At 37.4% G+C, this 16,603-nt stretch overlaps 1 protein-coding gene across 1 annotated transcript in view; it reads left to right on the top strand.

Moving 5' to 3' along the window:
• AGBL1 (ATP/GTP binding protein like 1) overlaps positions 1 to 16,603 on the top strand; it is an 864,618-nt gene that overhangs the window by 564,919 nt on the left and 283,096 nt on the right. Inside the window, exon 22 of the mRNA XM_036736570.1 lies at positions 2,655 to 2,818. Coding sequence (XP_036592465.1) covers positions 2,655 to 2,818 — 164 coding nt within the window. The remainder of the gene's footprint in view (positions 1 to 2,654; positions 2,819 to 16,603) is intronic.

Genomic DNA, 16,603 nt, shown 5'->3' with positions numbered 1-16,603 from the left:
GTGCCATCTACCCAGCAAGCCTTCCTGTCATTAGCGATTCTTTATTTTCTGTCCTCTCCCCACTAGAAACATCTGCCTTAAGTGTTATCTAGCCGGCACACTAACCCTCTCACAACTTTTCAACGACTTCAGCCTTTCTCATACCAAATTAAAGTTGTCACTCCTGAACTTTAAAGCTTTCCACTAGTCATGATTCAATTGCTTAATTGACTTCTCCCAGTGCAGTTCAACTTAGGGTGGCCACTCTGGCAAACTAAATCTACTCACTTTCCACCTAGACCACTTGATTTCTCTTGCCTCTCAGTCGTCACATCCATTATTCTTCCTTGCAGAAGGGTATCTTTACTTTTATATAATTCAAATAAGATTAAAGTTTGCCTTTGTTTGATCCTTCATATTTTCAAATCACTTGGACATACTTAACCTCATTTGGTTGTCATAAGAAGCCTATAACACAGGTAGATATAAAAGGTACTATTAGATATGTTTTAGAAATCTGAGGGAGGTTTTAAATATTGAGGAAGTGATGCAGTCTAGTGGAAAGAAGTCAAAAGACCTAATCTTGATGCTTATTCACTTTCTTTGTGAACTTGGGCCAATCACTTTATTTCTGTGAGACTCAGTTCCCTTATCTGATGCCTAAATGAGGCGTTTGGACTAGATCAGAACTGTCCAAAATGTGGCCCCCAGTGTGATTTATGCAGCCCACCTACAAGCATAGAAATTTACATAAATGCTTTAGTAAACGAAGCCAAGCTACCACAGAGCTCTCACTAAAATGGCAAACCAAAATATATTGTCTATTGTTTCAATAAAAACCTCAGGTTGGACAGCCTTGGACTAGATGATAGCTAAAATTCTTCCCAGCTCTAGTTTTTGTTTTTCTTTAATCTGATATCACAGTGTGATACAATGGAAAGTATACTTGCTTTGGAATCAGAAGACCTGAGTTCATAAACCTGGTACCTCCATTTACTACCAGTTTGACTTTGCCAAATCATTTAACCTCTTATGGTCTCAGTTTTTTTTTTTTTTGGATTTTTATCATTGATGGTATTACGTGATCTGTAAAGTCCCTTCAAACTCTCAGTCTATGAACCTGATATGATCTAAGAAACTTTGCTCCGAGAAATTATATAGCTTGTCCAATGTCATCAGTCAATTAGTGGCAGAGACCACTTATTAGGTTGTTAGAACCCAGGCCTCCTTACTATTTGTCCAATTTCTTTCTACCACACCTGCAGAATTGAACTCTTTTTCCTCCCAGTATTGCCTCTTCCATGAAGCCTTTCTGCTGCCTGGCTTTCTTGATTCTTGTAGGTTCCAGATAAAATTCTACTTTCTACAGGAAACTTTTCCCAACCCCCTTAATCCTAGTGCCTTTCCTCTGTTGATTATTTCCAATTTATCCTAAATAGACAGATGATTTTATATAGTTGCACGCTGTCTCCTCCATTAGACTGTGAGCTCCTGGAGAGTAGAGACTATCTTTTGCCTTTCTTTGTATCCCCAATGCTTAGGACAATGCCTTGCAAATAGTAGGCATTTAATAAATGTTTATTGAGACAGCAAGGTGACATATAATTAGAGCACTGGGCCTGGCATGAGGAAGATTTGAGTTCAAATCCAGCCTCAGACCCTTACTAGCTGTGTTACCTTGGGCAATCACTTAACCCCTGTTTGCCTCAGTTTCCTCAACTAAAAAATGGGATAATAATGTCACCTTCTTCCCATGTTTGCTGTGAGGATCAAATAAGATAATATTTGTAAAGTGCTTAAGGTAGTGCCTGGAACATAGTATGTTCCATGTAAGTGCTAGCTATTATTTTTAACATTAGTATTATTATTAATTGCTTATTATTATCAAATAAAAGAGGTAACTAGGTAGCTCAGTGGATAGAAAACTGGACCTGGAGTCAGGAAGACATGAGTTCAAACCCAGCCTCAGGCACTTATTAGTTATTTGACACTGGTCAAGTCACTTAACTTCTGTTTGCCTTTATCCACTGGAGAAGGAAATGACAACTACTCCCATATGTTTGCCAAGAAAATCTCACGGACAGTATTGGCATGCTATGGTCCATGGGGTCACAAAGAATCAAATACAACTGAACAACAACATCAGATAAGCCTCATCAGACTCCAGTCACTATTTTCTCTCAAATAACTTTGTCCTCTCTTGAACGTTCTTCATCTTTTCCACTTCATTGGCTTTGCATTGAACTGTAAATACTATTACGGATGTATTTGGCTGTGTACTAACATTTTAAGGCTTTGATCATTTATATTTAGAGAATGGCTAGTTTTATTTTCTCTTTAGTTTCATCTCTTCCTCCAGGAAATTGCCAATTTCTTTAGGTTACAAGAAGGTGTCTTTTATTTCCAATGCAATCCAATACAATTCAACAAACATTTGCTACATGCCTATTATTTGTGATATATTGGGCTAGATCCTAAATTTGCAAAGGCAAAAGAAAAAATGGTTCTTGCCTTCAACGAGCTTGCATTCTATTGAATGTCAATTGACTGATTTCTTAGCTAGGAAGAGAACCTGAGGGGCTGTATCCCAATGTAAAGCTGATATCACTTTCCATTTGTTATACACACACATATGCATTATATATAATTTATTCATAGTTGCATCTCATTGGCAGGGTCTACAGTTGGGAATACGTGAACTGGAAGAGATGGGAGCCAGATTCTGCCTGGGTCTTCTCCTTCTGCAGCTCAAATCATTAACCTGTAGCTCTCAGTTCATGGCGCAAGCCTCTGCCCTACTAGATGCCAGGGAGGATATTCTGGAATACCACCTTCACAGGTAAGGGTTCAGGATTATCAGGCAAATTGAATCAATTGTTTTCCTCTGAAAGATTATCTTTATAAATGAGAGAGGAATATTTTGGAGTTAAGAGGTTTGAGAGATCTTTGGAAATCATGAAAGTCCTGAATTTGGTGTTCCGATGACAATGGATGGTTGTGACCACCTAAGGGTGTCCCCCACATTGGAGCACTTTAGGGATAGCTGGGGACAGAATTTTAGGAAATGTATTCTATTTCAACCACACCCTAGTGCTTGGAGAATTGGAAAAGGGTTAGTTTATTTTTTATCTATGTACATTTTATTTTTATTTATAGTTATTTTGATAAATATTTTACTATTTTCATTCATAAAATCCATGGGGACAAGAACTTTTCTACTCTCTTGTCTTCATCAGTGTCTAGCACAGTGCTTAGTGCGTAGTAGGAGTTTAATCAGTGTTTGCTTAATGACAGTTGGAAACAAAAGATGGAAGGGGAAAAGCTGGGTTTTAATGCTTATGCATGTTTTTATGCTCTATTTTGTATGCTACTTATTTGTGTACACATTTTATTTCCAGCCATTCTGTAAGCTGTGTGAGGACTGAGACTGTCTTGACTAATTTTGTGTCTTCTTTAGTTCCTGGTACAGTGGTGAAGGGAAGAAAGCAACTGAAGAGGGAGGGAGAGATCTTTAATCAGAATGAAGCCAAAAGAGCCTGACATAATAGAGGTCTTTGTGTTGAGTACAGGGAGAATGTGGGGATTAGGGTCATTTAAGGGGGGAGGGGATGTAGTGAAAGATAACAATCCTTCTGGAAAATTTATAAAGAATATAATTGTGCTTTATCCTGCGTATAGGTTGCTTGAATATGATTGTTCACAACTACATACATCAGACAGTGAGTGCCTTGAGAGTAGGAACTATCTTTTGCCTTTATATCTTCAGAATTTAGCACAATGCCTGGCACATAGTAGATGCATATCCTACAGTGAAGACAAAATTGAACAATAATTTCTTATATGAATACTAGGGATAGGGGTATTTGGGTGGGAGGGCTTAGTCTCAGCCTCCTTTTGGCTTAATTTGAGTTGCCCAGCTGAGGCTTCCTCTCCAAAGAGACTTGTCAGCAAATGACTAATCAAACTTCCAAATGTTGATGGTGTAAATTCAATCTGCTTCAGATGTGGCTGGTTTCTTCTGGACCTAATTATTTTAATACACTAATTAGTTCACTCAACACATCTTGATTTAGATCACTGGCTATGGAGAAAACCAAAAGGCAGTTCCTTCTACTCTCTAGGGACGTGTCTGTCCATTTCTTTCTGTCTAATATCGAGCCTGACTCTCTCTTCTCATGTTTTCTTCACCCCCTTCTATGGCTTGGCATGTTTGGCATCACTGTGGAGTGTCAGCCTCTCCCTCTGACAGCAAACATTTCCACCTGTCAGAACTTATATCTCAACTTGTCTCTTCCTCTTCTTCTTTCCCAAGTTGTCTTGGCTCCATGCATTCCCTAGTTTTCTTCCTTGTTGCTCAGTGAGGAAAGATTGAACAGGCTTGGCACTGCTGCCTCTAGTAGAATTGATTATGCCCAATGTAGTGAGGATCAGTTGCCTGTAAAGTGAAACAAGAGAAATCTATCAAGGAAACCCCCATTTCTAACATGAATCTGAAAAATAAAGTATCAAGGACCAACTAAGTTGGCTAGAACACAGGCTATCATAAGATGACAGGAATCAACAGCCCATAATAGCTATCCCTCTCATACTTGGGAGCTACTTCATGATGCCCACTCATTCTAATCAGTGCCTAATAGATAGCATATACTTAAAGGGGGTTGTTCAACTTGTTGAGTTGAATCAGTCTCAAAGCTTCACAGCTAGAGGCAGAAGAGGGAGGGAAAATTCCCTAAATTAGAATGAGCACATAAGGGAGGGGGGAACCTTCTGTCTGATTTTTCTAAATGTTTGCATCATAAAATATTTTCACCATGAGCTTCAAGGCACATGACAAGAAGCAGAATCAGAGCCTCAGTACAAGGTGCCCTTGGGATCTGGAGGCCACCTGGCGGTAGAGAAAACTACATGCAAATGTCCCTGACCCAAACATGTTCTGGTGAGTGAGCTCCTTACATCTACTATGAGGGAGAGTCATTTCTCAGTCATCAGACTGAAACCAAGAATGAGCTGTTTGGGGCTCTCTCTTGTTTCTAAGCAACACACTATTTCTCCTTTTTAGTCAGATGAAAGACTAACTGAGGAACTATCCCCAGGATATTTCATTACCATTAGGGTCCCTACTCAAATGGCCAATAACTGAGCTGGAAAGATTCTGTGATGTTGTGCAGCACATTTCTCAATGGATTTGCAGGAAAAGACCCCTGATACATAACCACCTGCATATCTCCCAGTTGAAATTTAGCTTCTCTCTATTTATAGAGTTCCCTCTATCACTTGGGAAAAATCACTTCTGTAAAATAGAACATGCTGTCCAAATAGACCTTCCTTCATATTTAGCCTGAAAGAGGGCCTAGGGTACAATTGTTGAAGTAATCCAGGCCCCTTAGCTGGCTCAGACCTCTGAGGAATCTGCCGGGAAGATAAAGTACTGCTCTACACTTCGGACATCATGTTTTTTGACAATAGGTTTCATGCCTCATTTGCCATAAAAGCGATTAGAGTTTAGCCAATGCTTACGGAGTAACTTCCCATTTGTCATGCCCAGAGAAGGGACAGCAATCATGGTTATTTACTCACAGACTGTAGCTTAAAATGAAACACACACAAGGTTTTCTCCTCCCTTCTAACCCTTTCCTCTCTACTCGAGTAGGATTTTTTCCCTCAAACATAAGAGGTATTTTCTTCTCTTCCATTTCTATTCCTCATTTCATCCCCAGAAATAATTGTGCATGCATTGTAGGAATGTTAAACCATTTTTCCAAGAAGTACTGTTTATCTATTGTGACAAGCCTTTTCCATTCATTTAGTATTTTTTGCTGAGTCAGCCACAGTCCATCTTGATATTTATTCTTCCATTGCTTTTCGCTGCTGACCAGAAGAGCTCCTCTACTTGCCTTTGATCCTCTGAACAAGCCCACTGCCTTTAAAAATTAGTAAAAGCAGAGATTTACAGTTGTATCTCAATAATCTCAGACTTTCTAGGATTTTCTCCCAACTTCAAATTATCATCCCTTCATATTGCCCTATGATTCTCTTAGCATCTAAGTTCAGCCATTGCTTTTCTAGTCTTTAATTTGATGGGACACCAAGAAGCACAAAAAAGAAATCACCTGCAGATACAGTATCAATTTTTCAGGAGGTGCTCAGACTCCATTTAAGTCAGGAGAGAAGGATACCCAGATACTCTTACAATTTATGCTCTTGGATTGTAAAGGTTATTACCAAGACATTGAACAGATAGAGTTAATTCTTATGTTTAAGTGGATGTCAGAACAGTTTTTCCTCACTTTTCAAGGGAGGAAAGTTTCCCTCCAGCCCCATATTGAATCCTCCCCAGATCTGGAGTGGAATTCCCCAGTAAACTTTCCAAAAAATAGGGAGCTTCAAAAGCATAGTTGTATTTGCAATCTTTGCTTCTGGTCCTTTGAGCTCAATTTATATGCCTCTCCAAACATAGAATTCTGGAGTTCTTCATCTCACTGATTAAGACCTCTTGCTGTTTGTTAAGGTTATGGGATCATTTTACAACCTTTCCTCATGCAGCATGTGAGAACTCTTATAGGAAGGCTGTCTTATTTGACTATATATACCTAGGCTTGAGGAATGCAGGGCATTTTCATCAGGGACCTTTTAGTTTCTTGGCTTTTTCCTAAGCAGTTACTCCTCCCCTCCCCCGCCCAGTGACTAATGGGATGAACAAGGAAGACCTTGTAAAGCAGGATTGGGCATCCAGAGATTTCTCTGATGGACACATTGGTCGTGGTGTAGTGTTAATAATTAGTAACTCTTTGATAAGTGTTTATAAGTAACTTTGAGTATCAGGAATAGAAAGCATTTATGTAAATGTAGGGACTAGGGTTCAAGATCTTAGGTTCTAGGCACAGACTTTTCTAAATCACTGCCACCTGGCATTAGCAATGAGATTTCCCATTCTCCTCTTTGTCAACTCTGCCTTCATTCAAATTTTGAACCCCAATATTATTCTGTGCTATAGAGCAAAGTATCTGACTAGGGTCTATCTCTTCATCAGGATAAATGAAACTGAAACCTACTTTAATCCTCCATGGAATCTTTACTTTTAAAAGTTTTCTGGGTTCCTCTTAGACAAGGCATTTCTGTTGATTCTTTTGTTACCACTAAAGATAAATTGATGATCTAGATATAACCACACCTCTACAATTAATTCTTGTTCAGGAAGATGACAGTCCAAATAAGAAAACATATGAGATAAAAATTGTAAGGAAAAGAAAATGATATTTTCATTATCTGCCATATACACTATCATTTGGTATTAACAAAGTGTTTTCTACAAACAAAAATCCAAGAGTTACTTAATATGACTCCCATTATACAAGTGGTCCAAACAAACAGCAGGAAGTTTTAGTGACTTACTCAGTGAGGTTAGCTGGCTTGTCTAGTGCTATATATCAGTTTAGGGGGCAGAGTTAAGATTAGAACTTATGGCCCATTAGGGCCATGATTTCTTTTCCTTGGCTTAGGCCTACTGAACCACTTGTTCTCTCACAGTTAATTTTATCTGTTTAGAAAGCCAGACCTATAGAAAGATATCTGGCTGCTTCGAGTTGAAAAATGCTTTCAAATATGGATTATGTTCTTTCTTCTCTCTTTACAAATAGCAACTTCTTGACTTAATATTCCAAAAATTTAAGGCCACTGAAAACCTTTGAGATTTGCCCAAACAGAAGAGAAGCACTTAATGAATGCATTTAATATTTAGGCGAGCTTCAAATAGCTTTCCTCAGGCAGTCTAGGGAAATTCAGCAGCTTTTCATTAATTTTCAGTGTGCCATCTTTTTCTCTCTGTTTTTGTTTGATTCTATTGGCTTTCATATTATTAAGTAGCCTGCAAGCTTACTGACCCTAGTGGCCATTATCAAACTCTAGAGCCAGACCTCCTGCAGGGGGGTTCAAAGCCTAAGTACCTTCCAGAGGTAATTAATTTATCAAACATGTTTAAAAATAAAAGCAGAGGGAAAGAGAAAGCAAAAGTTAAAATCAAAGCAGGGAAATTCAAACCAAGAAGAATCATCACTGGCTGATGGAGAGTCATAGTTTATAGAATTATTCTGCTTGTACAGTAACTAGTGAGAGAATGGCCAATGGGCTAAGGCACAAAATGGAAACTTTAATGGAGTAGTTTGCTTCACTACTTTCTATTAAAGGATTTAGAGATGGAAAGGCTCTTTGAGTTGGTATAGTTTAGTTCCCTTACTTTGTAGATTAGGAGAATGAGGCCTAGTGAGGTGCCAAGGTCACAAAGATATTAAGAACCAACCACAGGATTTAAATATGGGTCTTTTAATGCCAAATGAGTTTAGATTTCCTTATTCTTTCCTGGACAAGCTTGGCCAAGTAATTCAAACTTAGTCAACTCTTCCAGGTTCTTTCTCTAATGGGGGAACAAGACACACATTTGCTGAATTGTAGATTTTTGACCAAATAGTTTCAGTGTGCTTGGAGGGTTGGTCCTATCTGACCTGATTGTGAACAAAAAGTAATTAGGTATTTTTCATGGTGCTCACACTGGTCTCACATATTACGGCAATATAAATCCAGGACCAGGTAGGCCAATCAGAAACAAGAACATAGAAACAGAATTTGTATGTCTATAAATGGTAGTGATGTCATTAGCTGCTATATATCCTAAGAGCAGAGATGGAACCAAGAGTCAGGAATACTACAACAGGACAAGACAAAGGAAGGTTTCCCAGCTGAGAAATGAACTTGCTGAAATCTGTTATATTCTGCACACCAGAAAGTTTTTAAGCTGGGGTACTCAGTACTACTGCCCTCCTGTCCCACCCCACCCTCACATTCCTGATAGCTCTGATGGGTTACCAATGTTGGAACCTCTGATTTAATTCAGTTCCTTCTGAACAGGAAGACACATGTTTTGCACAGTCTCCATCCTTGAGAATACTCAGAGATCGAGGTAGCAAGGCAAGATAACATTTCCCTCTACTTCTTAACTTAGAGACGATAAGCGTATTGGCAAAATACAAAATATTGGCAAAAAAGCAAAATAAATTGGCTACTTTGAAAAAAATGTTCCTTTGAGCACTTGGCAAGAAATCTATGCAAAGATCAGAGATTCTAAATTAGTACTAAAAGAGAAGTTTGTCATGTATGGGGCTCATGCCTTTTTTATTTGGCTGTGAGTCATGTACTATGTCCTGTCTTCATTTTTATGCACTCTGCCTGTACAAAGTGATACCCATGAAATGGAAAGATACAATTCAAATGCTTCAGAAATAAAATATGAGTAGAAGGGGGGCTATTATAAATGAAGTCAGCATAATTTTATTGGATAAGTCACCACGGAATGCTCTGGACTAGCAAAATATACAATCTGAGTATACAACTAAATGATATACAGATTTTACAGACAAATGGAAAGGACATCTCTCATCTGTCTGCAGACGCAGATGCTCAGATGAACAAAATTACTTGTGATAATTCACTTGGGCACAAATAACTTTATCAGAAGAAATCTACAAGGGAGGATTATTATTGACAATAACTGTATATAAATAACCAATATATGTGCCTTTAAAGGTTATAAGGCACTTTGGGTACATTTTCACATTTGAGTCAAAAATAGCCCTGTTTGGTAGGTATGATAAGTATCATTATTCCCATTTTTCAGTTAAAGAAACTGAGGTTCAAAGGGAGTGTCTTTCTAATGGTAACACCACAAGTAAGTATTAGAGTCAGGATTTAAACTCATTTCATCCTGACTCCAAGGACTGAACTCTGTTATGATTATGATTTTTTTTGCAAGAAACTAAATATTTTAGTGGCATTGGGTTTGTTTTTGTTTTGTTTATACCACTGATACCAATAGAGGGAAAAAGCTTTAGAGGAAAAAGGCAAAATTGGAAATTAAATGGCTAGTTGTGTAAGAATGAAATTTGAATTTCTGGACCATGTATAAAATGTAGGCATGATAGACTCTTGGCTAACGTAGGCTTAAAAGCTAACAAGATGTAGTTGAAGGTTACGGATGGAGAGAGTGATTGCCAGAGTCTTGCAAATCTAATAAAAAATATTTTAATCTGAAAATAAGAGAGTAGGAGGAAATTTGACTTTGTATATTCAGTAAAGTAGACACCATAGTAACTACAGTGTTAAAAGAAGAAAAGCAGTAAATAATACTAAAAAAATCCAGCAATAAAACCAATGGCTTAATATAGCTGTAGATAAATGCGATTCAATCCAATGCACATATACATACATATATGTGTGTATATATGTGAAAATATGCATATATGTATGTATGTATGTGTATATATATATTAGGCATTTACAATAATGTTAATGAATGGAGTATGGTTGACAAGCAAGACCTTGAAATCCTAATACAAGCATGTAAATTTGACTTAATGGGAATCAATGAGAGTTGGTTGTATAGGACCTTCTTTGGAATATGCTTCAGAAAGTATTGACCTCATTTCAAAGAAATTAAATAGGTTAAAAAGTGGAGCCTAGTTTTCAACATTGCTTATTAAGCAGATATAGTCACCTGAGAAAACATAGGAAACAGAATAGAAAAGCATAATGGAGGACATTTGGGAAAAGATCAATGGAAACAGAAGCCATATTGTAAGTAAAGTATACTATAGACCATATGGACAGAATGAGGGAACAATTGTGGTGTAGGAAGTAGATCACAAGCTTGATATGCGATACAATAGTGACAGGAGACTTGAATTATCTGAACATCTTTCTAAGGTATTTCTCTCTGCCAAAAGCACAGTTGTTAGTTTGTTGTCATGGCTTGTGGAAAACTTCATCCTTTAAAAGGTAGAAAAAGCAATGAGGGAAGTATAAGTCTACACCTGATTTTCACCAACATGGAAATAGTGGGTACTGATTAGAAATGGGAAAAAACCCCTTTCTTTAGTTTGTGATACAATACGGAAAAAAAACATAATATCCAGTATGTATCCTGGATTTGAGGGAAATAGATTTTTAATGGTTCAGAGATAGGAAAGAAATGACCTCATGAATTAAATTTCTTCAAGGAAAGTTAGCAATATTTAAGAATCAAATGAGAGAGAGAGAGAAAGAGAGAAGGGGGAGGAGGGAGGGAGGGGAGGGGAGAGAATTTTTATGTGGTGATAAAGGGCATTCATTGATGACTTTAGATTTTAAACAGGCATATATGAAGTTGGAAATAAGGGCAGGCAAAAGAAGATGAATACAAAATCCTGTAGACCATCCTATAGAAATCACTTGAACTAAAACATAGATGGCATACTTATCAAATTTGCCAGTGACTCAAAGCTGGTTACAATACCCAATGCTTTGGATGGCAGAATCAGAATCCAAAATTACATTGTCAGAGCAGAAAATTCAGCCAAATATAATAAGATGAAATTTAATAGAGCTAAATATTTTATTATATTTGGATTGCAAAAATCAATATACTAGTACAAGTCAGGGGAGGTGTGACCAAATTAAGTCAACATTGTGATATGGTTGCCAAAACAGCTAATAAAAACTTTAGTTGCTTTAAGAAAGATATTATATCAAGGAATAGCAAAATAATAGGCCCATAATACTCTATCCTACTCAGGCCACATCAAAATTAAGTTTCTTGATTCAGGATGTCACATTCTTGCAAAGGTACTGATAAACTGGAAATTTTCAAAAAAGGGTCAGCCATCATGGTCAAATGCCTCAAGATAACAACATACGATAATCAGTTAGAAGAACTTGAGATACTTAACTCGGTAAAGAGATGACTTTGGGGGAAACATCATGTAAAAGGAAGAAAATCTTCCTAACAAATGGTTCTGGTAATATAGGAATGATAATAATATCTATACAGTACTTAGCATACAATATTTTGTGAGTAAAATGAGAAAATGTTGGTAAAGTACTTTGCAAACGTTAAAATGCTAGATGAATATAATTTGCTATCAGTTATCATCACCAACAAAGTAATAATAATAAGTAGAATTATATCAGTGAGTGGAATGGGCTTCCTTGTGAGGCCTTTAATCAAAAGTTGACCAACTGGGGATGTTGTAGATAAGAGTATTATGACAGGTTAGACCAAGATTCCTTTCAATTCTGATTCTATAATTCTGAATCCTATCTCCCTTAGAAGCCAGCCCTCAAAAGCTAGAGTCATTTCAGATAGGAGTTAATAGATATGTAGCTTCTAGGAACCCAAATTTAGTGTTATCACAGACTACTCTGACTCAAGACCATACTGCCATAATCCCTCAATGGATTCTCATCTACAGTCCAACTATAGGTCCACAATATTGTGCAATGAATAAATAATAGACTTGTGGTTGAGATACATGGATTAGAGTCGTGTCTCTACAATGTATTAGTTGTATAATTTTGAACAAATCACTTCACTCTTCTAGATTTCAGTTTGCTTTTCTACAAAATGAGGGCAAACCTGGAAATCTTGAAATCTTCCTCTAGTTCTGATACCAAGTGGTTATTTAATCTTTAATGGGAAATTTGGTATAGTTCACTATCTTGGGCATCTCACTTACAAGTATGGCTGACAACTTAAGGAAACAGATAAAGAAGACAGCCAGTCACACCAGCTTATCACATGCATGTTCTCTCTTACCCGCCAGAATCCTAACTGAGCCTATCACTCCCTTCGTTTCTGTAACTGTACATTCAATGGCATTGCCACAAATGGATGGTTTCACAAATACCAGCAAATCTCATATTACTTCTTCCACCTAAATATAGTAGCTACAGAGAGAAGGGAAGTGATACAATATATAGAGTGTAGGACTTGGAATCCAGAAAACCTAAGTTCAGACATTAGCTCTGTGACCTTGGGAAAGTCACTTATCTTCTGCCTGTCCAAATTTCTTCATCTGTAAAATGGAGCTAATGATATCATCTATTTCCCAGGGTTGTTGTGAGAATTAAATGAGTTAATATTTGTAAAGCTATTTGCAAATCTTAAGCACTATATAAATGCTAGTTAAAACAACAAAAACAACAATTATATGTTGTACCCAGAACAGCATATGCCATCCTATCTGCCTATTTTAAGAGCATCATATGCACCCAGCAGAGACAGAGTGAATAGTGTAAAGGAAGTCCTGTAAAAATGGCAGCGTTTCAAAATAACATATTTGGATTACTTCGATGACTTCCTGATTGAACCATTCTCTTACCCAAAGAGCCTTTGATGAGGTCCATCAATCATGCACTCACTTTACACATTTATAGGCCAGAGGATGGTAAAATAGACCCAAATGCCTGACCAACACAATCAGGACAAAACTCTCTTGCCCTGGCTTCATTGGCCTGTTTCATTCTTCTACCAAAGTATTCTGAATGAGTGACATATTTTGTAAATCAGCAGAACAAGATGATGTAGCTATTGTGGCTTCAAATTAGAGCAGTGGTACTCATAGTAACAACACCAATGATATAATAGACTAACGTTTCTGTAGCATTTTAAAAGTTTTGACTGCTTTCACGCACATTATACTATTTAATCCTTATAGGAACTTCAAATTATTTCAATTCTGTAACAGTTATTAAATACATACTATGTGTATTAGGAATACAAAGACAAAAAAACCTTACCTTAAGAAAGTTTGTATTTTGTTGGGAAATGCAAATAAGTAAAAAAATATACAAAATATGTGCAATGTAAAGACAAAGTAATTAATTACAGGAGGAGGAAGGAGGCCAGTAAGGGTTATAAGGATAGAGGCAGGAAAGACAGCAAGTAAGAAGTGACACTTCAGGTGAGTCTTGAAGGTAATTAAGGATTCCAAGAGGTGAGGTGAAAAGAGAGAGCTTTTCAGGTATGGCGTATCCCTCCTAGTGCAAAGGCTCTGATATGGGAGATAGAATATCATATACAGGTGATTACAAGTAGGCTAGATCAGTTGAAATATTTATAAGTAAGGGGTGTAATTTGAAATCTGTGTAAAGTGATAGGTTGGAACCAAAGGGTGGAGGGATTTAAAAGACACCCAAGTAAATAGAAAAGCTATATTTTATGCTACAGGCAACAGAAAGTCTTGTATAAGGGGATGACATGGTCATACTTGTGTTTTCGAATTATCAGTTGAGCAGCTGTGCTGAGGAAGGACTATAGAGGGAGAGAGACTTGAAAAAGAGACACTGATTCAGAGACTATTTGATTGCTCTTTGTGAAAAGGTGTTGGTGTTCAGTTGTTTCAGGTGTGTCCAACTCATTGTGACCCCATTTGGGGTTTTCTTGGCAAAGATACCAGAATGGTTTGCCATTTCCTTCTCCAGCACATTTTACAGATGAGGAACTGAGGGAGATAGGGTTAAGTGACTCATCTAGGGTCACACAGCTAAGACGAGTTAGACTAGATTTGAACTCAGGAAGATGAGTCTTCCCGACTCTAGGCCTGGCACTCTACCCACCGAAGTACCTAGCTGCCCCCTGAAAAAGATGATGATTGTGGAAACTAAGGTAATGGTTGTATGAATGGGTTAGAGATTCAAATAGATATTATAAAAGTGTAATTGGTAAGACTTGTCATCTAATTGGATATTGGTGTTAATGGGGAGTAAAACGACTCTGATGACTACAAAGTTGAAAACTTGTGGAAACAATATTTTCAATAGAAATAGAAAAGTTAGGAAAGGGGTCAATTTCCAGGGAAAACATAATAAATTCTACTTTAGACATATTGAATTTGAGATATGAATTTGAAACATGAAACATCCAGCATGTAGCTAGTGATGTGGGCCTGGAGTTAAAGGGAGAGGTAAGAGATGGATATTTATATTTTGGAGTCATCTTCAGAGATAGGTTAAGCAAATGCATTGGAGCTGCTTACAGATAGAGTGTAGGAAGAGAAGGCAAGAAAGTCCAGCTTAGATGACTGGAATGTGTTGGCAGCAAGACTTGGAAGGTGATCCACCAAAGGAGCCTGGAAAGGAGAGCTCAGGTGTTGGAGGAAAATCAGGAAAGAGCATTAAATGAACAACCACGAAGGAAAGAGTATCCAGGATGAGGGGATGGTAAAAAGTGTTGTGTTCCAGATGGATGAAGAAGAAGGAGAGCTGATAAACTTGTGGAATTTAGCATTAACGGAATCATTGATAAATTTGGAGAGAAGAATTTTAATGGTTATTTTGGAAATCCAACTGTCCAGAGTTGAGAAATAGATGGGATATAAGAATATAGAAGTGATACACAGTGATCCTTTTCCCTAAGAAGTTGGCTGTGAGAGTAAAGATATGAGATAACAGAGGTTAATAACAGGCTCAAATGAAGTTTGTTTATTGAGGGGAGGGGAATGTTTTTTAAGGATAGCAGAGAAGTGGACATGTTTGTGGGTAGCCATTGACAAACGAGAGAAATATTTAGAAATAGAGTGGGGACAAATACAGGAACAAAACGTAAGAGGAGTTAGAATGACATGGAATCAAGGGTATCATTAGAAATATTGGCCTTGTCAAGGCCCAGAACCATTCCCTCCCTATCTTTCAGGTAATCAGGAGAGAATGGGAAATGATGGCAAGGGGAAAGAATTGAGTTATATAGCAAAGTTATTATGGATAGTCTCAATTTCTTTGGTAAAGTATAAGGTGAGGTCCATTGCTGAAAGTGAAAGGGCAACAGCAGTGTTGGAGAGAAGACTGCAAGAGACAAACAGTGTGTAACTGACAGGGTGATAGTGAGTCAATCAGAAAAAAAGTGAAAGGTGTATTGTTCAAAGAAGAGGACCTAGTTGACATTGGACAACATACATTTATTTTAGACTCTGTCATCTGAATTGGCAGAGATGGCAGATGATAGGGGCAATCCAGGCCAGGCATTCAAGAATAGACAACAAAAAGATGGCTATAACGAAAGTGAGTGTTAGGTAAAGGAGGAATTATTATCCCCATTTTACAGAAAGGGGGAAATTGTTACTCTGGAACCACATTCAGAATGACCATTGACCACGAGAGCTTCACATTTACTGTAGGCTTTTTATAGAAACAGTATACATATATATTATTGGGTGTTTTTACTTTAGGCCACTGCGCCAAATATGTGTAGTAAATATATGTATCACAATATAAAATAAGGAAAACTAAGAAAATATTAATTCCATGCAAACTAAATTTACCTAACTCATTTAGCCTATTTGACTACCTCAGGGAAACCGAGTGAAAACAAAAAGGGGAAATTGTTTTCATCTTTTTAAGCCAGGGCAAATAACTTATGGGGGAAATCTCTTAATGTAAAAACATAGGGTTAGTTTCAGGAGTTGAATTTTCTCAGTACTCCTTGAGGTTTTCCAGAATGGCTATGGAGGAGGACATTGTACTCTGCACTGGCAGCCACGGTCACAGATGTGGAAAGATGAGGAGACAGGGCATCTAGCTTGTGGTTCAGAATGTGTACTGCAGAAATTAAGAACATTCAACTTTGTTGATACTAACAGCTACCATTTATAGCGTACTTTCAAATTTGTTAATAAGTTGAACCTCATGACCCTATTATTGCCATTATCAGTGCAATTAGTATCTTTTTTAACAGATGAGGAACCTTAAGAGAAGAATGATCAAGTAATTTACCCCAGGTCAAACAGTTAGTGTCTGTGGCAGAATTCAAATCTTGCTACAGAAA

Source organism: Trichosurus vulpecula, chromosome 8, assembly GCF_011100635.1.
Source record: "Trichosurus vulpecula isolate mTriVul1 chromosome 8, mTriVul1.pri, whole genome shotgun sequence".
Classification (NCBI taxonomy): domain Eukaryota; kingdom Metazoa; phylum Chordata; class Mammalia; order Diprotodontia; family Phalangeridae; genus Trichosurus; species Trichosurus vulpecula.
This window is presented reverse-complemented; position numbering and strand designations above follow the sequence as displayed.